The sequence below is a fragment of the Myxocyprinus asiaticus genome, chromosome 34 (assembly GCF_019703515.2).
Source record: "Myxocyprinus asiaticus isolate MX2 ecotype Aquarium Trade chromosome 34, UBuf_Myxa_2, whole genome shotgun sequence".
In the NCBI taxonomy this organism is placed as follows: Eukaryota; Metazoa; Chordata; class Actinopteri; order Cypriniformes; family Catostomidae; genus Myxocyprinus; species Myxocyprinus asiaticus.
This window is the reverse complement of record NC_059377.1, coordinates 5,924,401-5,951,940: the sequence shown is the minus strand read 5'-3', so window position 1 is coordinate 5,951,940 and position 27,540 is coordinate 5,924,401. Positions and strand designations below refer to the sequence as shown.

The window sequence follows — 27,540 nt, the reverse complement described above, 5'->3', positions numbered from 1 at the left end:
TTCTGTCTCTTCTGTCAAAATGGACCAATAGAATTTTTGTCCAATAAAATGTCCCACTCTCTAATTCCACCAGACACTGACTAGTACTAGCAAGTAGCAAATTATAGTTCATAGCTTTGACAAAAACTCAAATCTATTGGCTTTTATTTTTTTAAAGTAGGACATGTTAACATAGGAAAAAAAGTATATTGAGCAATTTCATGGGGTCTTCAAAGAACATACAACATTGTGCCCGTGAGCAACATTTATAGTGCACAGTGAGCAACTACAGATCTAGTAATCCTTATTTAGTTTTTTTACCTCCAGAATAAGTGTATAGACTGTATGATCAGTGCTCTAACAGTTTGGTGTACAGCTAAGCTGTTTCTTAAGGTTTGAATATAAGCTGCTTTAAAGAGCTTAAGCAAATGTGTTTGTGGCACACACCTGTATATTTTCTCCTGACAGGAAAAACGATCAATCATCGCTTCCTCACTAAATTCTGCTCACTTGTCAGCTCATTTCACAGATAGACTAAAAAGCTACTGAGGACTCTGAGGTTATGAAACGATAAAGCCATTAAGTTTTAGGCTCTGAAATCAATGAGGATAGCATTGTCTACATAGTATTAAGCTTCCTTCTAAGGCAATGAACCCCTTACAAGTGACTGATTGAAATGCTGCTCTTGGAAACAACTCTGCACTCCACACAAATAGCACTCTTCAGGTGAAGCACAGGGGTCTCTAATCACAAATGATTTATATAAAGCGCAACAGTAGAAGTAAAAATCCCATTCACGTTCCCCATGGGGGAGTAGATTTGAAACAATGACATCAACATTTTAAAGCCAGACCTACCGTGAGCTGCGAGGTTGTTAACCAATGATATGCTTCTGTTGAAGCCATCAGTCCGTGTTATTTCAAGTTCATTTAAAAAAAAAAATCTTGCTTAATAAAGTAATCTCTGATGAAAAACTACACTACCCATGATCCTGAGGGGAGAAATCCACCAATCAGAGAATCACAGTGAACAAAGTGTGCCAGAAGAGCTCTTTAGCAACTGTCCACTTCCATGATGCACTGTGAATGATGCAATAGAGTCATATTCACAAATATTTTCCGCAATAAAATCAATTCTTATAATCAAAAACTACAAATAGCTTATTTTTTTTTTTCATCTTTTTTAATTTGATTACGTCATTCACATTGGGATTCTTCATGGGATTGTAGTTCATTCCCTCAAGAAAGACTCTCAGTACACAGTCTTGTACCTTTGACATTTTGTCAGATTTTCAAATACTTTTTTTGCTTCAAATCATAGTTTGTAATGTTGCAATTCACATTAGAGCTGGCTTGTTTGGTTCATGGCAGAAAATTATTTTATGAAAAATTTTATGTAATTCATTTGGAAGAAATTAATGGGAAAAATACTTCCGGAATGAAGATTGAGAATGCCGAGAAAGTGGGCGGGCACTGTTGCGCTATATGGAATTTCACATTAACGTGTTGCTAAGCTAACAACGCCACCCTCTAATAGTCATAAAAACTATATAGCACACACAAATATTGGGTGAGATCCAAGTCCATTTTTAGTAAGATTGAAAACATTTTATCCTCAATACTTTTCTTTATTGAATAAGTTGATTTATAATCAACATTATAATAGATGGGATTTTTTTCCCCACACTGAACTCGTCGCAATGGGATGAGATTGCCTGCTATGCAAAGGATACCTGCATTAGAATTTGACCAAAATTAGGTATCTTAGAGGCCTTTCACACTGGCAGTTTAGTCCGAATCAGAGTACGGTTCGCATTATAAAAATAAGTAATATGAAAGCTGTTTTTCGATGACTTCAGATCGATCACATTCTTGTGCTAAAAAAGGCTAGACACAGTGCCACAAATACAGTTTAACAGAAAGCAGGTGTCTCAAGATGCTTTTAATGTTCTTTTTAATTAGACACAGCATTTAAAAAAAACAGCACCCCTGCACGAGACGCTGAATAAACAAAAACAAAGCGAAACAAAGATGTTCGTCTAGCGTGTGTTTACATAGAAATACAAATGGATGGTTGCAAAAGCGTTCGGTGTGAACAGACCCTTACAGTTGGTGGAGGTCTTTGGCCACTGCGTCTTGCTCTCTTATAAGCGTTTCTCAGATTAAGCAATGAGTTGTTTAAACGCTTTGTCAGGAAAGATGTTCAACTTGGAAATGTGTGTCTCGAGGTCCTTGCGTTTGGTTCCATTCTGTTGTGTTCTATCTGTTTGAACAGCCCCTGTGCTTAGTCTGAGCTGCTTCACCACTGAGTTCAGCCGAATACCTCTGCTGTCTGGGAATATTTCTACTCTACATACAACTGTACTGAATAAAAAACAATGTGGTATTTCGCTGTTATTATGAAGCTTGAGTCTGGAGTAGTATACTGTGGCATCAGTGCAAGTGTAACACCATGTGAACTGCCTATTGAAGCGTTTCCCCCACTCATTTTACTTTTGACTTAACATTTGAGAATATGGATCGACTAAAACTTTTATTTATTTATTTTATGCACATTATTTGAAAATGAAATGCTCTTTGACAGACAGGAATGTTCTTTGCAATAATGTAATGGTGCTGCATGGTTTATGTGTTTAATGCGCCCTCTTGTGGAATAAGGAAACAACGTCAGTTTAAGAATCAGCTGACTTTAAAATTAGAATATTATTCAAATTTGGAAAATATTTAAGGTAAAAATTTGAATTTATTTTCTCTGCCCAATTGACAGCCCTAGGAGCGACCATGGCCTCCAACACAAGACTACACTGCAAAAAAATCCTTTTTTACAAAGTATTTTTGTCTTGTTTTCAGGTAAAAATATCTTAATGTCTTTAAAACAAGAATAATTTACTCGTGAAGCAGAATGGCTCAAGATATTAAGTCTTTTTTTCATAGAAATCTAACAAAATTTGGTGGGGATCATGCTTAAAACAAGAAAAAAAAAAAAATTGCCAAAGGGTTAAGAAAATAAACTTGATTCCCCCTTAAATCAAGTTTTTTTTCTTACCCCATTAGCAAATAGTTTTAAAATAGTCTGTTGTTATAAACATAAATGCTACTAAATTTTGTTAAATTTCATTTTGCTTCTCAAGTAAATCTTGTTTTAAGAATGTTTAGAAATGTTTTACTGAAAAACAAGACAAAAATGCTGAGTTAGAAAATGATTTCTTGCAGTGTACCTGTAGGAGGTAGTCTAAGCTCGGATGCAATGGCACGGTTTGCATGAGTGGGAACGAAACCTGTGCTAGGATTCACACTTGTTCAGGAATTAAACTAACTACCACATGCATTTTTGTCAATTTAAGCATGATGACATCATTATTTGGAAAAAAACAAAACAAACACACACGAGCACACGTGACAGGAGAACATTGGGAGACACCCAAGAGCTGAGGTGCGTGAGTGAGCGTGCAATGTAAGCTGAACATCAAAACGTGCCGCCATAATTTTTTCTAGTCTCCAATTGACACGTTTCGATGTTTATTATTGTTTGTATTGTTTACTTTTCTAATTTTGTGTATTAAGTGTTATATAAAGTTTGTCTAATGCACCTTGTATATTCTGTGTAAATTGTGTTCCTTGTTTATATTGTATATCTTTCTAATGTACTGAATGTATTGTATTATATGTGGTACATCTATGTACGAGTTTTACCTGTTCGTGATCTTAATTCGTCCTCTGCAGGTGTGTATCGTGGCAGTGTACTGCTCTGAATGGCCTCAGAAACTGGCCGGACCTGTAGGATTTCAGATGAGCTTTTCTGAAGACTGGGCCGCATGTCCATCTCTGACTGAGGCCGCACAAATTTCCCATCAGACACCTGTTTCACAGGCTCCGGCCTAATGACGTCCCTCCTGTCTCTGTCATTTTTCCTCTCGCGTTCCTCGCGTCGCTCTCGCTCCTCTCTTCTTTCCCTGTCTTCCCTCCTTTCATTCAGTTCCTTTCGTTCACGATCATCTCCCCTTTCCGGCTCGTCCCTCCTTTCATGATCTTCTTTCCTGTCTCTTGGCTGTTTCTTGTCTCTGTTGTCTCTCCAGTCTTTGTCTTCCCGCTTCTCCCGGTCATTCCGCTTATCTCTCTCCCGCTCGTTTTGCTCCGATCTTCCGTCTTTTGCATGCCACTCGTCTTTATCGGGTCTGGTATCCCTCCTGTCTTTGTCTCTTCTGTCTCGGTCCCTGTCGTCTTTTCTGTCTCGTCTATCTCTGTCTTTGTCTCTATTCCCTTTCTCTTCCCTCTCACCTCTCCGATATCTTGCCTCATCCTGTCCATGTCTCTCTTTTGGTAATGTTCCCACACGTCTGTCCGAGTCTGATTCCAGTCGACTGCGGCGGTCTGTTTCGGGTGGTAACCGAGTTCGAGCATCCACGTCCAGAGGCTGGCGGTTCCGGCTAACGTCTGAGGGAGCTCTGTTGCGGCGCTCTGGTTCTGGTGCGAGGCTATTCCTTTGTTCATCTCCCTGTGGTCGTGATGATGGTCCCTTGACTTCAGACGCTGTATCTGACCTGCGGTCTCCAGGAAGTGGTGCAGTGTGGCCATTTTTAACTAGAGGACCTTTGGAGTGATTCACAACATTGCTCTCTGAAAAACAGACATTGATAATGGATTATGAGACAGAAGAAAGAGAACCCAAAAAAAGCTAAATCATATGTGATTACGTCTAGGGATGCACGATATATCAGTGGCCGATATATTATTGGCCGATAACCGGGAAAATCAAAATATTATAATTACACCAGTAGTGGAATTACCACCGACGTTTTCACCAATAATTTGTTATGGTTTATTTACTTACAGCTGAGAATCTCTGACTGCTTGCGGCTTCTCTACTTCAGGCAGCCTTACACCTTGTCAACACCAGACACGAGCAGTGCATTGCGTTGCGTCAAAACCAATAGGACCCATTATAATCAATGATACTGTCTACACTGGACGTGTCCGTTGCATAAATGGGTGTCCTGTTCCATTTTTCGCTATTTATTGTATTACTGCTAACAATACAAAAAAGACGGTTTAGAACTTTCATGTTGACTCATCCAGTGTAGACAGCCTCAAGTTGTTGTGTCGCACCCGGTATAGATAGGTTGTTAAGCGATGTGCACGTGTGCAAACACACAGCATCTCTGAAAGTAAGAGTAAAGCTCATGTCGCTCTGTGAGGATTATCTCAATATTACTGTTGTTACAGTCATTACGTTGTCTTGGGCTGTTTCAGTTGGGATCATCTGCTTTAAGTAACAACATGCCATTTCCCAAATTCTGTTAATGTTTAATGAAGCAATAAAAGAAAACACGACAAAAACATGTATATGTCACTTGGCGGCAATCAATTTAGCTTATTACTTCATGAACCATAAACGGAATATGTAAAATTGTGTACATCATTACTTATTGCAAAGGATTGTGATTAAAACAAGATCAAAAACAATGTAACGGTGAATAGATCTTGAAATAATCCACACAGAGCAACATGAGATGGCTGAAAAAACTAGCTTGTGAGTGATACAAATGTGCTTTTTGTATTTTACGAGTTAAAAGGTATATTCCAATTTTGACTCGCTCCTCCTTTTCTTTAAAAAAAAAAAAGAAAAAAAAAAGAAAAAAAAAGAAAATCTGTGTTGTGAAGTGAATGGGGGTCAATTCAACTTATGTACTTATGACAATGTAATGTCAAGAAACCATAAAACCTTAAATAGACCTTAAAAATTATGCTTTAAAAATGGACTGCCTCAGCTGACTGGATTCAGACTCGGACAGACCTATGGGAACGTTAACAACTGTACAGCTCAAAGGATACAGGAGTTTTAACAGAATAATTAATATAAGTGCTTTTATAAAAATATTAGCTTCACATTTGTCCCTTTAAATCCTCCAAAAATTGTCCCTGTTCAATTCCAGTTTAAGTTCCTCACGGTTACCTACATTTTTGCTATTTTAAAGAAAAGGAGGATGAGTCGAAACAAATTTTTGTTGTAATCAACATTATGCCACAATTACTGTCGATTGATCTTAACTTGTATTGAACTCGGAATATTCCTTTAAGACTTTTCTCACGTTATGACTCATGACTATTTAGTCTGTATGATGTTTTACCTATTGCCATAACACAAACAAACCACACTTCACTCGCAGTCTGGCTGCCAGCAATGTATACAGAGATTAGGGTTTGTATTGTATGTTTTGTTGTTTAATGTTCATAACATCTGTAAGAAGTTTGTTTATGTCTCTCTGTTAGCGCTTCGGTACTATTGGGGAAGAGATTCATCAGAATTACTGTAAATATTCAGATAAATGGGCATAATACAATTTATGCAAGTGTATTCATATATTTATAATTTATTTGTGTCATTTATTTCTCATTCAAATCAGCATATATCTGTAATATAAGCACATTTCTGGTTAATGTTACATGCGCCAAAACTTAAAGAACAGCAATTAGAAGTCCACGTTTTTAAATGACACCTATTTTTTTAAATGAGCAGCTTTTAATTAATTATCTAGCAGTTCCAGGTTAAAAGATTACAAATTAAAAAAATTATCAGGTATCTGTATTGGCCACAATGAGCTGTGAATTATCGGTATCGGCTCAGAAATTCCATATCGATGCATCTTTCTGGACACTTATACGAGTTAAACCTAACCAGTTTCAAGTTTCAAGGTAAGTTTGAAATGACAAGAAATTAGTCTGTCCACACTGAAGTGAACATACAAAAGTGACAATCAAAGCCAATCTTAACATTTTTTTTTTTAATATACTTTTTGGTGAGGTGGGCTTTTGGAATTAGGAAAGAGATTTCAAAATAGAAACCAAGCAGCCGACAAAATGTTTTGTTACTCATCAAGGTTGTGGCTGGATAGAACTCAGATTAACACTGAAGAGAGGATTGATTTCTTGTCTCTTTATCGCATTGTGCTTGGTTAGTACAAACTGTAATGTTACCTTCATCCACAACATTTAAACATCATAATTCAAAACGATGTGACACAACCTCAACTTCATCTGTGATTCATGCACTTCAGTAGAACATTACATTTTATTTAGTGTTTTTATCTCTTCTGGATTGCTGTACCATTCTCTGTGATGTCCTTCAGTAAACCTCGCTCTATCAGCTCCTCTCTGGGCTTCCTCATCGATATCTTCCTCTCCAGCACTGATTATGCAGAAAGAAAACAGAAACACATTAGCCTCATCTCAAAAGCCACTTTCTCACATTAAATACGTTACATTTTGCCTGAAAACTTTTATCAGAATTAACATTTCGAAAAAAGTATTCACACACCAGCTTCAAAATGCTATATAAACCACAAAGATGGCATTTTGCTATTTGTTGATAGACTTTTTATTTCAGGAGTGCCTGAAATAAAAACTTGAGTAAACCAGGCAGCTCTACAGGATTAAAGTACGATACTTGTAGTAGAGGTAGACCGATATATCGGTTTTACCGATTAATCTGTGCCGATAGTTGTTTTTTGTAACTATCGGTTATCGGCATAAATCTGTTGCTAGTCACCGATAGCTTTTTCATCATTTAGTCATTTCAAAATAAGATTCCCCAGTGTATTTCGGGCTTGTTTATACTAAAAGGTCCAATGTACCAAATCTTACGTTTTTCTAGTTATTATTATTATTTTAATTTGAACAAAAAACTACATCTGGGATTTTATTCATTCTGGACTCTTTGTCTTTGCCCGCCATAGTAAAGACAGAATAAGATATTTTTTTTTACATTCCATAAATCAATTTGAAAAACCATCGGCTGATTAATCTATTATCGGCCTTTCCCACCACCTTAGTTATCGGTATCGGCAAAATCCACTATCGGTCGACCTCTAACTTGTAGTACAAAAGTCATGGGTTGATTAATCTTAATGATTAATGCCATTAAGAAAGATGATCACAAAAAAAAAAGTTGATATCAGAAGGCAGCATAAACAAATGAAAATTTTAAATTTTAATTCTGAATCAGTATCAGCAGAGAAATAATTGTACCTGTATAGTCTTATTGTCTGGACTCATAACAGACACGTACCTTCTGATGTTTCTTTGAACTTATCACTGCTTTTCTTCTTCCTCCACTTCCAGGGTTTGAAGATCTTGCCCAGGTTGGAGAACTTGCTCTTGCCCTTTCCTGAAGGGTTTCCTCCTGCTGAATTTGCCCCATCACCATCTGGCACACTTTGATCGACTTCATCATCTGAGGAGATTGAAAGAGAGACAGAAAAAGGATTGGTTCAATTCCTATAACCAAATGTCATTTTTACAATTGTTTTTTTGTAGTTTTGATCTTGCTGGTAAATCTCATAAAGAGGTAAAAAACGAAATCGTAATAAAGCACAAATGTCCAGTTCGGTAAGTAAAAAACCCATATATTTTTTAACATCAGTGAATTTGATTTTCAACAATAACTTGCAAACTTTTAAAGACAGACCTACCGTTAACTCAGAGGTTGTTCATAGATGGTATATACCTTTGTTGAAGCCATCGGTATGTGTTATTTCAACTTGATTGTTTAAAAATCATGTTTAATAGTGGAATTCTTGGTGAACAGCTACACTACACATGGTCCAGTAGAGATTCACCAATCAGATAACTGTGGCCAACAAAGCCCGTCAAACAACTCCAGCGTCGAGCGCCCACTTCCATGACGCACTGTGAATGACGCAATCGAGTTTGTCTCCCTTCACCCTTAAACTACATACACATCGGAATATATCGGAATATTTTGCAGTAAATTTAAATTATTTTGTTTCTATTTTTATAATCAATAACCTAAAATCAATGGTCTCATATATTTCCTTTTTTTTTTTTTTTTTATTACGTCATTCACAATGCTTCATAGTACTGTAGTTCGTACCCTCGTGAAAGATGATAGGTACACAGTTTTGTACACCGAAAAAAAAATTACATTTGTGGTGAAGTAAATATAGCAGAAAATAAGTTATTACTTCATTGAATAAGTTAAAGCATGAACTTGAATATATTAAGTAAATTCTACATTTGTACTTAAATTTGAACATGTAAAAATGAATGCTCTAGCTTATAAGTAAATATTATTCATGAGTGTTTATTTTCACAATATGTCATAAAGTATCTAAAGTAGAAAACCTTGTCATATTTATTCACTGTACATTTCACAGGTAAAGTAAATTTTTCGTAACTTTCTGAAGCTGGTGTCAGCATGCAAGGTTGAATAATTAATGAGCTTGCATAGTTTCACTGTTAGCAAGTTTAATTACAACATTTGTATTGTTGATTTTGGTGTTAGGTTTTGTAACTTCTTGTTTTGTGAAGTCTATAGTTCATTTTCTACTCAAAATTATCGTGTTTTGAACACCAAGTGTTGAGGTCTGCATGTGCAGCCCTGTATATTGTTTCTATCACCGTGATGTTGTTTAATCTTTTTGCAGGTGAGTTTTATCCTGTACTGACGGACGCCCCATCATGAGTTCTTACCTTACACTTCACAGCAGATGCACTGAAGGTCAGGTTATATATTATCAAACATATAATGTGGTTTTTAGATGTTTATAATGATTGATTTTGATAGATGTGATCTCGATTGCGTTTGCCAGCTATGAGTGCCGCTATATTGTTTACATTGCAGTGCAGCATGGGATTCTGAGTTCATGATAGAAGCATAGAAAGTTCTAAAAACCTAGTCCTTCCACTTTCCCAGCACTGGTGGTGGTAAGAATGAGTGACGGACGGAATGGGAGAAGGCTTGAGTGGATTGACTAGTTTGTATATTCTTTGTTTGATGTCAGAAAATATGGCCACATCGCTGCATCAAAACTGTAACAGCTTTAAACTTATATTGAGTGATTGTTTGAATGTTTGTAACATATAAAAATAAAGATATTGTGATGTTGAAAAGTCTATTTAAGCAGCTGGTTCATTATAACAACCGCTTCAATCCCTCTTTTGCTGGTAAACAGCAGCAGGACTGCAGATCACAACGGTTTGATCGTACGTGCGAAAGGGTGAAAAGACTAAATAACATGCAATAAGCTTCCCTGTGGAAGGCTTCCATAAGTCATGTGGTACATGATTAATCATGTTTATAAGTAGAGTTCAAAATGTGAAATGCTCCATTAAAATTTAAATTTGACTACATTTAAGTAACATGTACCTCACATTTGTAAGTAAAAGTTACTCGAATGTATTAACTGTATAAACTGAAATGTCAAATTTACATTTAAATTGTTGCGCTATATTAAAAGATAGTTCTGGTTCTATGTTCTGATTGGATGAGCTAAGTTCAAATCCATTATAAAATGCCAATAAACCCCTACCTGTGACCACAAATGTTTTATTAATGCAGCAAGCTGCTTATCTTTAATAACCTACAGTAAATGAATGATGCCTTTAGGCCTATTACTTGTCAGAAGAATCGTTTTTTATGTTCATTATTATGGTCAGTGACAAACAAGGAGTGAAAGCATTCCAGAAACTATAAAAAAGCATAATTTTCTCATTGATTTATCCAATGTGCGCACGTGTTGTTCACATGATGGTTTACGTACTTGCGATAAAAGCAGAGAACCCGATGATTTCATTTAAACATGTTTTATTTTTGCGTAGTATGATTTTTATGAATAAACTGATTTTTGGTAGTTGTCAGCATATGGGTGTGCATGTAAAACATGTGTCAGCTGATATATCTACTACTGTTTAGAAAATCTGAACAGTACCAAAATTAATTTACATTTATTTTAATTTAATTATTAAAAATTTTGTTAGTGAAGTTTTTATTTTTATTTTTTTAAATAAGGTCAAGAAGCCCTGCCTTACACTAAATCCAAAATTGTTAGAGCAAGGTACATCTAATTTCACAACCTATGCAACTTAAACCACAGAAAACCTAGCTCGATATGAGGCACCAAATGCATGTGTGTACATCAACATGGTGATGTCAAAGTAAAAGCCAGTGTGACATTCCTCTTACACATAAAAAAAAAATAATAATAATAATTGCTGAAGCAGGTAATACCTACCACACTGCTACACATGTTCACAACAAGAGGAAAAGGAAACTGACCCAGTTTCTTGCGATAAGATACCTTATTAAATTACCACAATCATTTTCTAAACACTGTTGAGTGAAACATTTATTGTCCATCATATAACACTGTGCAATACACTGCCTGGCCAAATAAAAAAAAATAAAAAAAGTCACTGTTTGGATTTAAATAAGCAGATACTTAAGAGCCTATGATTGGATCATTATTGCAGTGATTAATATGATTCAGCTGGCAACAATTCTTTTAACCCTAACTAATGCAGTGTGTAGCTTCTCATTTCTTAAACAACCATGTCGAAAGACGTATCCCATGGTCGTGGAAAAGATGTTACTGTGTTTCAGAAGGGGCAAATTATTGGCCTGCATGAAGCAAAGTAAACAACTAAGGAGATTGCTGAAATCACTGGAATTGGGTTAAGAACTGTCCAACGCATTACTAAAACCTGGAAGTATAGTGTTGAACCGTCAGTTTCACTGAATAAATATGGTCAGAAAAAAATACTGAATGATCATGATCGGAGATCACTAAAACGCTTCGTGAAGTCACATTGTAAAAAATCGACAGTAGAACTCACGGCTATGTTTAATAGTGAAAGTAAGAGCATTTCCACATGCACAATGTGACGAGAACTTACAGGATTGAGACTAAACAGCTGTGTGGCCACAAGAAAGCCACTTATTAGTGAGGCTAATCAGAAAAAACAACATGAATTTACTAGGGAGCATAAAGATTGGAATGTGGAGCAATGGAAAAAGGTAATGTGGTCTGATGAGTCCAGATTTACCCTATTCCAAAGCGATGGGCGCATCAGGGTAAGAAGGGAAGCACATGAAGCGATACACCTGTCAAGCAGAGTGCCCACTGTACAAACCTCTGGAGGCAGTGTTATGATCTGGGGTTACTTCAATTGGTCAGATCAAGGCTCAGCAACATTATGCGGAAATAAAATGAAGTCAGCTGACTATCTGAATGTACTGAATGACCAGATTATCCCATCAATGGATTTTTTCTTCTCTGACGGCACAGGCATATTCCAGGATGACAATGCCGAGATTCATCGAGCTCAAATTGTGAAAGAGTGGTTCAGCGAGCATGAGGAATCATTTTAACACATGAATTGGCCACCACAGGGTCCTGACCTTAACCCCATTGAAAGACTTTGGATGTGCTGGAGAAGACTACGAAGTGGTTCAACTCTCCCGTCGTCAATACAAGATCTCGGCCAAAAATTAATGCAACTCTGGACGGAAATTCATGTTGTGTCGTTGCATAAGTTTGTCGAAACAATGCCATGATGAATGTGAACCGTAATCAAAGCTAAAGGCGGTCTAACGAAATATTAGAGTATACAAACACAACTCTGTCATCAGTCAAATGAGTCACATATTCAAATACAAACACAATAGTGGGGGGAGATTCATAAAATGCATATGGTTAGTGAAACTCTTTTACTCAAATAAGCAATTAACTCACATGTAATTGAAACTGGGAACTACAACTCATCATACAGTTTGCATGCTTTCTGACACCCCAAAACTCCCTGCTGTTTAACCCTATAGTCATAGTCAAGGGTTTCATTATATACTGTTGAGAGTTGTGCTTCAGTTTCAAATTTAATGCAATACCATAACTAGAGCTAACCAGGGCATGTCAAGCCACCAGGCCAGTTTCATGGTATTTCACAATATCACACTGGAATCACAGAAGTGCCACCCTTTCTAGATGACATAGAAGACACTGAGCTGTGTGATAGCACAGGTTTGAGTCACAAATCTCTTTCATTCTGGTGGTTTAAATAAAGGATTGTAAAGAAAATAAAAAATACATTTTTGGAAATATAGCCAAAAAAACTGTATACTTGTTACCATGAGACTAGTGAAGTGGTCGACCGATATATCGTCAAAGCCAAAAAAATTGACTGACATTTGGTATTTTTAGATCTTCGACACCCATTTGCCTGATTTATTGTGGAAGCCGTGAAAGCTCAATGTAAACTGGAAGCAGTCAGGAGACTGCTGCTCTCACTGGATCTGCATAAGAGAGCAACTTTAAATTACAAACGATTCAAGTGCGCTATAAGTCACTGGCCACTGTTAATGTCACATTCATGGTGCACTGCATGGTGCATTCTTAGAAAATGGGATTGTTAATGTGCACATACCATTTTGTGTGATAGCATATAAATCGGCATTATATCCTGCTCTCTAGATATCAGCATCGGCCATTAAATACCCTATATTAGTCGATAACCAGGGGTGTCCAAACTCTTTCTATTGGGAGCTAAATGCAGAAAAGAAATACAGTGTTGCGGGTCGAATCACTGTAATATTTTAAAAAAAGAAGCTAGATGCAACCAGATTGCTGGAGTCTTAAACCATCTTTACATGGTTTACTGTATCTGCCTAATGCTGCTTCACTCTCTCTCGGTCTCTCCGTGTGCGTGAAAGAGATTGCCGATGCGATAAATATTCCGAATTTTTTAATTATCAGCAATGGCTGTTCATTTTCCCATTTGGCAGATTAGTTTCTCAAGCCATGACAAAGCTGAGAATCACCTGCTTGCACGTGAAGACATGTCTGAGACATGTAAATGAACTATCACAGCTAGTTTTGTTGTTAGTGCCATCGTATAACCACAATAATGGTAACAGAATAATGCATATCAGATGAGTATGAGCACATGATGCTTGAAGTGCTTGGGTGTTTCATTATGTGTAATATATCGGCATTATATTGGCCTATCGGCCACCCTTCTCTATGGATATCGGCATCAGCCATTAAAGAACCCATATCGGTCGACCCTAATGTGGTTGCTAAGGTGTTTTGGGTGGCTGCTTACTGGCTCATATCAAAAGAGCCTGCCATAAAGTTTAGGCTATATGATATTCTGGTCGCTCAATATCGATCTGGTTCCTGCATCAATGCAAGTCTATGCGATTTATGGGATTTTAACATCTACTAAGCAAACACTACGTCCGATTGCTTAGGAAAGTAATAACACACCTCTCCTCAACAAGCCACAAATTTTAGGTAGCATTCATGTCCACAGCACAAACGGCTATGCGCAAAAGTTTAATACTTAGGGCTTGGGATTTGTTCACATTTCTAACAGCAGGTATGAGCAATAGTATGTGATGCTTGCCTTACCAAACATAAATATAATACATTTAATAAATATATTAGCAGATTACATCAGATGGAATTTAATGAAGTAATTGAAGTAAGATTGGAGGTGTAGGTTAGAGCTACTTTGACTTATAAAAACCACTCAGACACTGTTGCATAATGTAGAGTAGAGGCCAAAATATACCCAACAACCCCAGGCATTGATCCTCACTGCTACACACACTCACACCTTTGAAGAGCTGTCCCAGTATAAATGAGCTCTTTGTTTCTTGAATGCAGCAAATTCCTCTTATATCAGTGACAAGCATGAGAATGGGATCAGAGTTGACAGCCGAGATCTCGTACAGAGTGGACAGGGTGATATACGCAGCTGTTAATGCTAGAGGACATTGCGAGAGGAAGTCAAGGACACGGCACAGAGTAAATAAACACAGAGGTCAAGAGTCAAACGGAAAACCGGATGAGCTCATAAATCGGTCAAACATTATGAAGAACAGCAGAGGACAAGTAAAGAGCCTTTCACATGCTGCTGTTTGACAAAGAACAAACAGAAGATTCACGGCAACACCTTTAAACAACATTGACATGAGATGGTGCCGGCCTGAAACTGAGGGAGAAACAGATACTGTTTGTGTGTGTGTATGTGTGTGAGAGATGTCAAACATGAACATGCACAAGTCCTGATGAACAGGAAATAAACGAGTGGCTAAATTGAATCCTATTAATAAAATATTTTTGTTACCATTCTCCATTTATTTAATCATAAATTGATGTTTAGAAGTATTTTTCCATTGGTGAAAGTTCTAGCTTTGTTCAGAAAGGAAGACTTTGAAGTATATACTGAATACTGGCCACAATTCGTTTTTTCTAGTTTGTGAAACAATATGCATCATGTTCCAGTGTCTCATATATTCAATATCGTAGGCTGTTACAACATAGTCTGTTTGAAACAAATTGTATAATTCAAATATAGCTAATGCATCACATTTTGTCATTATGTGACGACTCGCTGGCCAACTCAATGAAAGAATGGTCAGAAAGCGTGTCTCTCTGCTATTCCTTTAAGTTACCGTATTTATCTTAAGTTATAGTGCTTGTCTGAATCATGTGTTTGCAAAGATGCCATAACTAACGTGTTTTAAAATACATCGTGTTGAATAGTTTGTTCTATTCAGGTGCACTCTATCTAGTAGTTTGAAAGGAAGAACTCGTCGTGTTGTGCGCTTCTCCAAAGTGTTTAGTGCTGTCTCTGCCCCGGACAGAGAGTCACGATGTGCTGTGTCGGAGCTTGTTGCTGTGATGATTTAGAGCAGAACATTTTAAATAAGTCCCCTCTTTGACATGTCTGTCTATAGCTGTCACTGAATTTCAAATTTAGTGAAGTCACATCAAGCAGGATTATTATCGATTATCGTTTTCATGACCGATCATTGCTGCCACTTTGAATATGGCAGTCACTATCGATAATTTTTGAAATCGAGTAATCTAACGATTATTCTGACAATCAAGTAATCAGAAAAATGATTTAATAATTCTAATTGCATAATGTTGTCGAGGTGAAGTCACATTTTGCTAAAATGCATTCATTAGCCTAAGTTTTGATGTACTCTACGATTGAATAACAACAACAAAACAACTGTGCAATGAATATTAGGGCCCTATGATTTCCTCGTTGCGGAGAACATGGACGGAATCACAGATTCCATTGATAAAAACTGAATTAGCTATAAAACGCGGAATGTCACGGAATTTGCCATATCTGGGATGAAATTAATGTATAAATTCATAATTAATCAAATTAAAATCATGATATGTCCTAGTGTGATGATTAAAACACGAAAGACTGAGATTTCATTAAACAAATAGCCTATACGGTCTGCATAAGCTTCAACAGAAAGTGATTATCAGAAGTCACTGCTTATACACTAACCCAGGGGTCGGCAAACTTTTTGATATGGAGTGCCATTTTTTATTTTCCAAGTCAATGGCTGTGCTGAAGCACCGCCTCCCATTCAGCTCATGAAAACACTGTGTGATCATGAGGAAGGATTACATCAAGATGTAGATTGGAATGCAGGTGCAGAATTTATAGAAATAAAATTGTCTACCCCTCTCTCACCGTTGCTGGCGTGCCAGTGATTACCCCTATGCCACTATGTCATAGGTTGCCGACCCCTGCACTAACCACATGATTAACATCACGTGCGCTCTGTGTGTGTATTAATGGCAAAGAGCAGATCACTTTATTTGATGAAGTGCACATATACACTATACTGTATATATTGATTTAATTCAATCTTAGCCTTTTGCAGTTTAATAAACACATTAGCCCATTTAGCAAACTGCTAATTCTGGAGGTGAGAAGTGAAGTCGTCAAAAACATCCGGTTTCCTGCCAAAATTCCCAAATAAAAGCTTCATTTAACTAGACGAGTGAAACTGAAAAAATGCAACAGAAATATTTTACTTCTAGTAAAATGTAATATTCAATGTAGTTGTAGTAGTAATAATAATGATGATAATTATATTAATAATAATTACATTATATTTAAGTAACATCACTGCTTTCATTAATACTGTGATGCTCTACTGTGTAGCACTGTATTTGACAAAAATTATAATAACAAAATAACAACAAAAAAACTCAAATTTTGGGTTTTGGATTGTGCTGTGAAGATCAGTATAGACGCTCTTCATTTGATAAAAAAAAAATAATGCAATGGTATGTTAAAAAGTAATTGTTCTGTTTTCATTTTAAAATTTAAATTCTATTAATTGCTTTGATAAGACTTTGTTTTTAAATGATAAAATGTAATTAAACTTTAAAACCCAGAATTCGGAGAAAATAAAATGGAAAACACGGAATTCGGATTACTCTTTTTCTCTACGTTTTGGCCTTCTGTCCACTCTGAGACAGCATTTTTGACATCAAAAACTGAGCTTTTCGAAAATGCTCTCCCAAGTGGATAAATTTGAAAACGCCATCTTTGCACTGTAGTGTGGACAGGGTTGACGGAGATATCTGAAAATGATGACGCATTCAACCCAAAATCGATAATTTGTTACGGTTTATTTGCTTGCGGCTGAGAATCTCAGAATGCCTGCGGCTTCTTTCCTTCAGGCAGGGCCTCGGGCAGTCTCAAGCGACAGTGTGCGTGCGCATACACGACGTGTCTATGTGAGTGAGAGCAGGTGAGAGCAAAGCTAATGTCTCTCTGTGTGGATTATTTCAACATCTCTACACCTTGTTACGTTGTTTTGGGTCTAGTTTTAATTCGAGATCATCTGCTGCAAGTAACGACATGCCATTTCCCATATTCTGTTTGTTTCATGAGACAATAAACGAAAACGCGACAAATACATGTATGTATGTTGGTTGGGGGCGATCATTTTCGCTTATTACTAGGGCTGCAACAAACCATTATTTTTATAATCGACTAATCTGTGGTGGCTCAGCGGTTAAGGCTCTGGGTTACTGATCAGAAGGTCGGGGGTTCAAGCCCCAGCACCACCAAGATGCCACTGTTGGGCCCTTGAGCAAGGCCCTTGACCCTAACTGCTCCAGGGGCGCCGTATCATGGCTGACCCTGCACTCTGACCCCAGCTTAGCTGGGATATGTGAAAAAAAAAAAGAATTTCACTGTATATGTGCAAACGTATAATGTGTGATAAATAAATATAATTATAAAAATTATAAATTATAATCTAACAATTATTAGAATGATTATTCGGCTATTCCGGCAATTAATGCAACGATTAATCATTAGCTCTTAATCGACTATTCAGCTTGTGCCTTGGCTTAAAAGGTTGTATTAAATGTGCTTACTAACAATAAACAGGATCAAATCATCTTTTAAAAATACCTCTAAATGACATTCACCGAATTAAAGGGGAAAAAAACACTTTTTATGAAGTTTAATTCAGAAAAAATTAACTGCAAAAAAACGCTTTGTCTTGTTTTCCATTTTAAAAATTTGAAAATCCTTAAAACAAGATACATTTAGAAACAACATATAAGATATTTAGACTTGCTTTCAGAGAATGTCTCTTGAATATAAGTATCTTTGTGTATTAGTGTATTTTTTTTTTTACTTTTAGATTCAACTTTATTGTCATTGTGAGGAGTACAAGTACAGAGCCAATGAAATGCAGTAGTTTTTCACATATCCCAGCTATGCTGGGGTCAGGGCGCAGGGTCAGCCATGATACGGCACCCCTGGAGCAGTTGGGGTCAAGGGCCTTGCTCAAGGGCCCAACAGTTCTTCATACTTCTGCCAGTGCAGTAAAGTCAAAATATACGTATATTCAAGATTCTCTGAAAGCAAGTCTAAATATCTTATATGATGCTTCTTAGGTAAATGTATCTTGTTTTAAGGATTTTTAGACATTTTAAAATAATTAAATATTTAATGTTATATTCAACATTCTCAGATAACAAATTCTTCTCCTAAAGTAAATGTACTTTGAATGTATTTTAAAGGAGTTTTAGATATTTATATTGGAAAACAAGCCAAAACAACAACCAATCCAAACTTAATTTGTTGCAGTGTATAATGGGGCGAAGACTACCCTCTCACACCTCTTTGTTCACTTCGATCCAGCTTTAACTCACAAAAACAAACCTCTCTCTTAATAGAGCTGCGTATTGCCAATTTTCTTCACCATAAGATACACATCGTGACACATATTTTATGATTCCCTAATCACTACGTCACGAGCCATCATGTTATAATCTAGCTGCAGCAAGCACAAGTGTCCCCACCCTAGAGCACCGTTTCAATCTTGTAGCACAGAATTGCGATTAAAACAAGCTCCAACACAACCTAACATGGTTCATAGATCTTGAAATAATTCTCACAGAGTGACTCCAGATGGCTAAAAACACTAGTTTGTGAGTGAAACGAATGTACTCGTTGTATTTTATGAGTTGAGATTTTCTAACGTTATAACTCATGACTATTCGGTCTGTATTATGTTACCTATTCCCATTTTGATTGTTGTGTTCACATTTCATAAGTTATACAGTGGAACGGTTACAGATGAGTGCTGTAACAAGCGTTTGTGATAAGACATGCATAAGCACATGCAAACACACACAAACCACCACTGCACACACAGTCTGACTGCTAGCATAAATATTACACCATGTATACAGAGATTATTGTTTGTATTGTGTGTTTTGTTAATGTTCGTTACATGCAGTTTATAGCCTCATTTTGGTTGAATGCATTAACACAGCTGTTTGAAGGTCATTAATCTCTCTGTTAGCGAGTCATCAGGATTACCGTAAACACACATATAAATTGGCACCATATAATTAATGCAAGTGTATTTTCATTTATTTCTCATTCAAATCAGCATTCATCTGTAATATATAGGCACATTTCTGTTTTATGTTACATCTGCCAAAACTTAAATAGCAGCAAGTACAAATTCCAAGCTTTTAAATGACACATATTTTTCAAATAAAAAGCTTTTAATGAATTAGCTAGCAGTTCCAGGTTAAAGGATTTAAAATTAAAACTTTTTTTAAATATCAGTTATTGGTATCTGTATCTGCCACAGTGAACTGTAAATTATCGGTTATCGGTATAGGCCCAGAAATTCCATATTGGTGCATCCCTAGACGAGGACAATGCCATTTTAGTTTGGACGAGCAACTTTTGGAAAACGCTGCAAAACTGCAGTGTGGACGGAGTGCACACAAAAACACAGTTTTCAAATGTATCCGGATTAATGTGGACATAGCCTTAGAAAGTCAGTCCACTCGGCAGCCATCTTTGAAACTCTCTCGGGCAGGCTGGGCAGCTATTTTTGTATGTAATCATGCGGCATACAAGTGCAGCTCCTATCTACTTGAATGGGGAAAGACCGAAATCTCCAAAACGGTTGGTCAACATTACGATCAAAGAATATATTTCAAATTAGCAGTAAAACCTGACCACACTGGTATCATTAATTGTGCTTCTTTACCTCAGATTACACTAAAAAATGAAAATGTATAGCTAATGTATAGCTAATTTGAATGCACATTCTCGGGTTGATTAACAGGCAATGTCTGTATCTAATAAGTCATTGGCTCTTTAACCTGTAAGGTGGGGCTTCCTTTTCTACATCCGTTGACCATTGGGCATTGCAATTTCTCCCATTCATTTGATTAGAAGTGGCCCATCTCTGCTAAATAGTCTCTGGACACGCCTACTTATTCTTTATCATTCCTTTTTTCCATATTTTAGAATAATAGTCATCATCAAAACCATTAAATTACACAAATGGAAGTATTGGCATTATGCAGTGACCAAAATGCTGAACAAATGAAAACCATCTTATATTTCAGCTTCTTCAAAGTCGCAACCTTTAGTTTCCAGCTCTCCACACTATGTTCATTCTCTCAAGCAACTTCATGTGGTGCATCCTGAGATGCTTTCAAACAGTATTGGACACTTGTTGACTAATGTTCCTTCACCTTTGGCTCCAACTAATCAATTTCATTCAACTTTATTAATTACACTTTTGTTTTGTAAAGCAGTTCTTACATAGGCACAATTTAACTAATTTGAAGTATTTAAGCATAAACCTTAAGTCCTTAAGATCATGAGAAACAAATTCGGTCAACTGTGTCCAAACCTTTGACTGCTACTGTGTATGATGAGAGAATATGGCATAATTTAAACTCCTACAGAGAGTTGCAGTCAGTTACAGTGGAGCACACTCTCAAATCATCTCACGACGTCTAATCCCACAGCGAGCGATAGGAAGTGTGTTTAACAGAAACATGAGAATGTCCTATTTCACAATCACCACATTCCATCAGCATACATTCACCCCACCTGCCCATGCCTGTCTATAACTCTGTCTTACATCTTAAACACTCATACACCTGCCATAATTCAGATTAGTACACTGAGTATCTGTATGCACAAAAAAACCGTTCCTTTCCAGTGTAACACACTTTACAAGCAAAACAGGTCTGGTATGCCTTCTGAATCAACCATTTAAAATTTTTCTTGTTTTAACGAGAAACTTGCTTACCTCTTTCGTCAAAAAACTTGTGCCACAACACCAAGTTAACTCTATGAGAATGTGACAAAATAAAAATATGCAAACTTTTGTCTTCACACTTTCAACTCCTCATTCGGTCCAAAATGTCTTGCAAATCACCTGTTATGTAGGCAAGGTTCGGATTTAAGGTCTGAGTGCTCACTTCCTGTCCCATACTCCTGCCCTGTACCCCTGCGTCCCACTTGCCCCGTCCCGGGGCCCACGGCAGGGAGGGCAAAACACAGTTCCACTATTCCACCGCGCAGGTACTCGCACTCTGTAACTCTAGATGGCTGAGCTCGCAATATTCAGTTTGTGGATCTTTCTGTCCCTCCTTCACGTCTCTCTTCTAACTCTGTTTTGGTCGCTCACTCCTTCTCTCTCAGTCAACAAGTCAGCAAGGTCCCTCCCTCTCAGCAGCCTTGACTTCATAAATAAGATAGGCTGCACGTTTGAAGTACGTCAGCTGGTTGGGATGCCAGTCATTCCCTGCCGGAGACTTTTCAGAGACAAAGTTCACAGGACACGGCTCCAGAGGGTGTGTGTGAGTGTGTATGTCCTTGCATATAGTATAGTAGATATACTATACTCTGGGGTCTTGACCTCTGTTGCAACACCTTCATTTCCCATAATGCATTAAACAGTGCAGTGTAACCTGAGAGCAGATGCAATACTATCTGCGGAGAGGTGGAGCTCTCAGCTGCCAGGAAGTGACATCATTAAGGCTTCAAATTACAAGGAGAGAGACAGATAGTGAGGTGTTGACATAGGTTTGCGTGGCTCTGATTATTTATGTGTGTGGGAGTAAAATGAAGAACAAGTTCACAGTATATATTACACAGCTGCTAGGCATAACCGAAACAGGAGAGAAAATTCCAGGAAATTATGGTAATTACTAAGGCAGTGCAATACAGTTGCAGCAATGTGGATGGTGTAGCATTTATTTTTTTCTTTTACTACTGTCTTCTCACCAACCTGCTCATATTCTCACATTTAATGAGAACACGCAAACCTATTCTTTGACCATGCAAAACTCACCACCATAATCCTGGGGGGTTGACAATGGCTTCCAGGTCTTTGCTATGCGGTTACTAAGATGTTCTGAGTGGTTTTTAGCTAGTTGCTATGTGGTTGGTAGGGTTTTCTGAGTGGATACTAGGCCATTGCAAGATGGTTGCTCACTGGCCAAACTGAAAGAACCCACCCCCAAGCCTCTTTGATATTCTGGTTAGAGGTTGATTGGTTTTGCTGATTAACCATGGCTGACAGCTACTTTTGGAACTATCTGTTATGGGCAGAAAATGCTGATAGTTTGCCTTTTTTTTTTTTGTTCTCCCCAAAGGTGAATTTGGAGCACTCTGGAGAACGACCGCAGCCTCTGGAGGTGAAATATTAACAATCGCTGACACCTAGTGTTCATTGACAATGAGCTTGTTTACATGGACACCAGAAAGCCATTTATTGAGAGAAAGCTGCTTAAGATGCAAAAGCAGTGTATGGGTTCACATTCACCATGTTAACTGTTTACTCATTAAACGCAAATACATGCGGCTAGGTCAGTAAGCTGCTTTCTCCACAGCAAAGGGGATACAATGTAACTTCCCTGTGATACTGTTGTAAATTTCCAAATGTTCCACAGTTGTTGCTGTGTTTGTTTCCTTAACTTTATACTGTGCCTGCAGCCGCATTACACTGCTATAGTGGGGTTTCCCCTCTTACATCACTCTGGGATTCCCCCAGCACACTTGATGTGAGGGATAGTAGTCGATATTCTTTAATTGAGTGTTCTACTTGATTTTGCATACATGAGTGCGATTTTCCCTTTTCCACTGTACTCCCCAGAAATGTGCAATGCTTGCAATTTTGACTTGAAATGATGTAGCACCATGGTACTCAACAGGCGGCCCACGGGCTACGTCCTGCCCTCTACCAACTTTGTGTGGCCCTAGTGATGTTGGCATCATTTAAAATTATTATACATTCGTGAATTTCAAGGGTCAGTTTACTAGAGCATTTACGGTAAATTTCAGTATAGATGAATTGCAGTCCTGTTATCGAGGAAAAGAAACGGCATATAATTAAATAAAAAAGGCATGGATATAAATCGAATTATAGGCTACTTTATGAAATAAGTGCAACATCAGGCTGTGCGCGAGTTAATAGTTCTTCCGTGTTCCCTCAAATATAAGCACTCTTGGTCTCACTTTCCTACTCATCACTCACAACCACAGTGCAAAACAACCTGTTTAAACAGCTCAAAAGAAATGTGCTCATAGCAAACAGTAATAACAAGGGAAATAAAAGTGTATTCTTCTGCAGGCGCCACTGTCCTGCAATAACAGCATTGAGACGTCTTCTCCCAAATGCTTCATTATTATGGATTTGCATTACTTAACTAAACAAAACCATTAAAGTGTGGAAATATAGTGATTATTTCTTATTGAAGCACTTTTGGAGCTACTATTGGATATATCTGTCGTGTTTCTGAAGGTATTCCTAGTGTGTGTGTGTGTGTGTGGGTGTGGGTGTGTGTGTGTGTGTGTGTGTGTGTGTGTGTGTGTTGTTTATAATAGCTGAGTTTGTAATAGTAAGTCATGATGATCTCTGACAGTGACAACAAAACTGATCATATCTGCTCTCTATATTTGGCAATAAATATTGGAATTTTACAGAATGTAATTTTGTTTTTTTGTTTTTTTCATTTTTTGTGTGAGCCATTTTGCATCTTGTAAAAGTGTGGATCTTTGATAAAAAATAAAAATAAAAATAAAAATCTTATAGGCATATATATGATTGTCCTAGTCATATATATGACGCGTTTTATTTTTTGAAGAACCACACTTTTACATGAAGCTATGTATCTATATATAATGTGTTTATTTTATTCTTGTTAATTACATGTTTTCATTATGTATTAAAACAGCACGTTTACTTGCCTCAATATATAAAAACGTAATTCAAATCTTTGTAAAAAAAAAAAAATTTAAATAAAAAGGTGTGCAGCCCTCGAGGCTATAGGTATCCTGCTTTGTGGTCCCTGGGCTTTGCACAGTTGAGTACCCCTGATATAGTACATCCTATGATGTCAGTTTAGTTATCCGCTCATTTCCATGCACATGCGCACTCTACTAAAACCAATAAGAACTGTGCTTATGCCTTTACATGACCACATTCTCTGCATTCTCCAGGAGAAACCTAAGTGTGTTAAACCGCTTTCTCTTAATCCCTTAAACAGCATAAGGAAAACGCATATCGTGTTTACATGGCGTTTCAGAACACCACATACTGCAAAAACCCTGGAATAAACCGTTTTCTTAACTGCATGTAAATGGGGTCGGTATTCAGCCATATTTATATCCTCAATTTAATGCATATTTTGATAAGATAATCATCAATTGCTCTAATTTGAAGTGCAGGCATGTATGAACAGAAAAATGCAAGTATACAGAAAAGTTCCCTCTCATCCCATAAATCGCGTCTGCAACTTCATATCTGGAAAATACTACTCAAAAAAGTAATTTGGTGAATGTTAATTTATATAAAACCCCCTTCATCTGGTGAATATATAGGCTATAAATAGAAAACTGTCATTTGGTGAATGCTTTGATGCAGTGTATTGCAAAAGATCCAAGTGTCCGTCACTGTTTAAGGACTAATGCACAATTTTTACTACGAGATGATGTTATTAAAAAAGACACAAAGTATGGATATTATTGAACGATTATTTACATAACCATTCTTGATTAAGATAATAAAGTGTCCCTTAAGGGAAAAAAGTCTTAATGTTTTAATAATTCTGGATTACCGGACATTTATGACCAGCGATCGCTGATAAACTCTTGTTGATGAATTACTGCACATACATTATTTATTACATGGCAATGTTAACTTTATACTGTTAATATTGTAATGCATTGTAAATGATTGTAAGAGTACATGTTTCATTTTCCTTATCTGTTTATGGGAGCAGGTGGAAGTACAGACATTTCCAAATAAGAGACCATAGTGTTTTTCGGGCTTCTTTATAGTTAAAAGTCCTGCATGGTTATTAATGGAAATTTGTTTGTAAAATAAACAGCATCTGAGATTTCACTCAATATAGACTCATTTAGCCTCTAAATCAGTCCCCTTCCCAGTAAGGAAAGACTATGATTATTTTTTTAAACTATCGGACAGTTGGGGGCCCGGGTAGCTCAGTGGTAAAATACGCTGGCTACCACCCCTGGAGTTCGCTAGCTCGCTAGTTTGAATCCCAGGGCGTGCTGAGTGACTCCAGCCAGGTCTCCTAAGCAACCAAATTGGCCCGGTTGCTAGGGAGGGTAAAGTCACATGGGGTAACCTCCTCGTGATCGCTATAATGTGGTTCGTTCTCGGTGGGGCGCGTGGTGAGTTGAGCGTGGTTGCCGCAGTGGATGGCATGAAGCCTCCACATGCGCTATGTCTCCGTGGCAACGCGCTCAACAAGCCACGTGATAAGATGCGCGGGTTGATGGTCTCAGACGCGGAGGCAACTGAGATTCGTCCTCCGCCACCCAGACTGAGGCGAATCACTACCCGACCACAAGGACTTAAAAGAACATTGGGAACTGGGCATTCCAAATTGAGAGAAAAAAGGGGAAAAATCCCCTCAAAAAAATAAATAAATAAAAATAAACTATCAGACAGTTAATCTGTCATCAGTTTTTCCCTACTGACACTGGTTTACTGGTATCTGCAAAATCCAATATCGGTCAACCTCTATATCTGTCCTCTAGATATGGCTTGGGTGCCGGCTTCAATGTCAGTCTATAAGATTATTATTTCATGTTTTATTGTCCACCAGGCAAAAATAGTGTAATTGCTTAGGAAAATAAACAGCCACAAGATTTGAGGTCTCGTTCATGTCTGTAGCCCAAACGATGTGGAACTAGTTATGCTCCAAATTGTAATATTTAGGTTTGTTCTAGGAGAAACTATTTGCTTGTGTATATTAGTGGACACTGAGATAAAATAACAGGTTAGTCAAAAGGAGTGACACATGGACCACTGTCCCACTGAGATTCATTCTGATTTTAACTGATGCAGATCCCTCTGGATATGTGAAACCTTGAGGAAGGAGTCTTGCAGACAGGACATGAAGTGGCTCATGTTATCAGCGTGTGGGGGGGTCAGGGATAGGGGAGAGCCGGAACGCTGAGAGGACAGAAAAAGCAAGCTGGCTGAGTTCAGTGCCAGTCATTGCCAGGTTTTCAACTGAAACACTCTCACACACAAACACATTACCAGAGCTGTGCTGGGATAAACCCACTCAAACTGTCACGAGACGAAACCCAGACTAGAGGTTGAATGAACCAAGAAAGATAAAACTAGTTTATTAAATAGGAAACAAAGCTTAATGTTGGACATTAAATGTTTTTAGTTTAAGCATAATTTAAAAGATTTGGCAAGTATGCCACAAAAAAAAAAAGACAAAAATAAAAAATAAAAAACACCTTCAACAGTTTGCACTTTATATAAACACAGCAGACAGCTTTATTCTGCCAGAGAAGTGTGTTAACAGTATGAGTCAGTTGTGTTGCACTTAAACACTTTAGTTAATTACAGCGTACAGCAATAGCACTTTCCCATGATCAGTTAAACAGAATTGTTGTAAAAAGTAAAGAAATGCTATTAGCAATAGAGCAAATAAAAAATAAAAAAAATCCACTTTTACGCTTCTACAGCTTTTCTTTTTCTTTTTTAACGCTCAGCGTCAGATTTCTGAAGTGGCACGCAGCGCAACTCCATTAAATTTGACCAAAATCGTTATCAAAGGACAAAGATGATTTACTCTAGCCATCACTGGATGATATATTGTGCATATGTATCTTTCATGTAGCCTACACAATGTATTTTCAGTTATAAGTATGTCATTTTGTGTTTTGACAGCTTGAATAAAAGACCAATTCAAGACAACATAGAGGGAAATTGCATAATAAACGTTGCCATATCTAATAGTTCAGTTTGTGCAGTTACACCAGTTTCATACACTAACCTGCAAACTCATCTACGTCACTTTGTTCATTCTTGAAGAAGCCCAAAAACCTTTGTAAATTTGGACTGCCATCTGATACCTGTGCCTTTCCTAGCCACGACGGGCTTCAGTAAATGTTATATCACCCTCTTGTGGTCTCCCAATGCTATTACGCCACTGGACACTGGAAGCAATGACACCACATCTGTCAGCTGACAGACCAATCACAGCAGTGATAAAGGAACCACACCGTCACAGGTCTCTTCTTCATTCTACCTATCATTCTACATCAGTGGTTCTCAAACTTTTTTGTACCAAGGCACATCTTTGTAAATATTAGATTTCCA

The 27,540-nt window shown here is 37.4% G+C and overlaps 1 protein-coding gene across 7 annotated transcripts in view; it reads right to left on the bottom strand.

The window, feature by feature from the left end:
- Nucleotides 1–27,540, bottom strand: part of LOC127425691 (phosphatase and actin regulator 4A-like) — an 86,947-nt gene that overhangs the window by 29,347 nt on the left and 30,060 nt on the right. For 2 of the 7 annotated variants that reach the window (XM_051671916.1, XM_051671917.1), the window contains exons 1-4: nt 21,322–21,758; nt 8,044–8,208; nt 7,084–7,164; nt 3,672–4,595 (exon numbers count right to left, since the gene is read on the bottom strand). In XM_051671916.1, the coding sequence (XP_051527876.1) occupies nt 3,672–4,595; nt 7,084–7,164; nt 8,044–8,208; nt 21,322–21,376 (1,225 nt within the window). In that variant the 5' untranslated portion in view covers nt 21,377–21,758. Of the gene's footprint in view, nt 1–3,671; nt 4,596–7,083; nt 7,165–8,043; nt 8,209–21,321; nt 21,764–27,540 lie in introns of those variants that run through there. The other 5 variants (XM_051671915.1, XM_051671914.1, XM_051671913.1 and 2 more) reach the window with 4 other exon arrangements.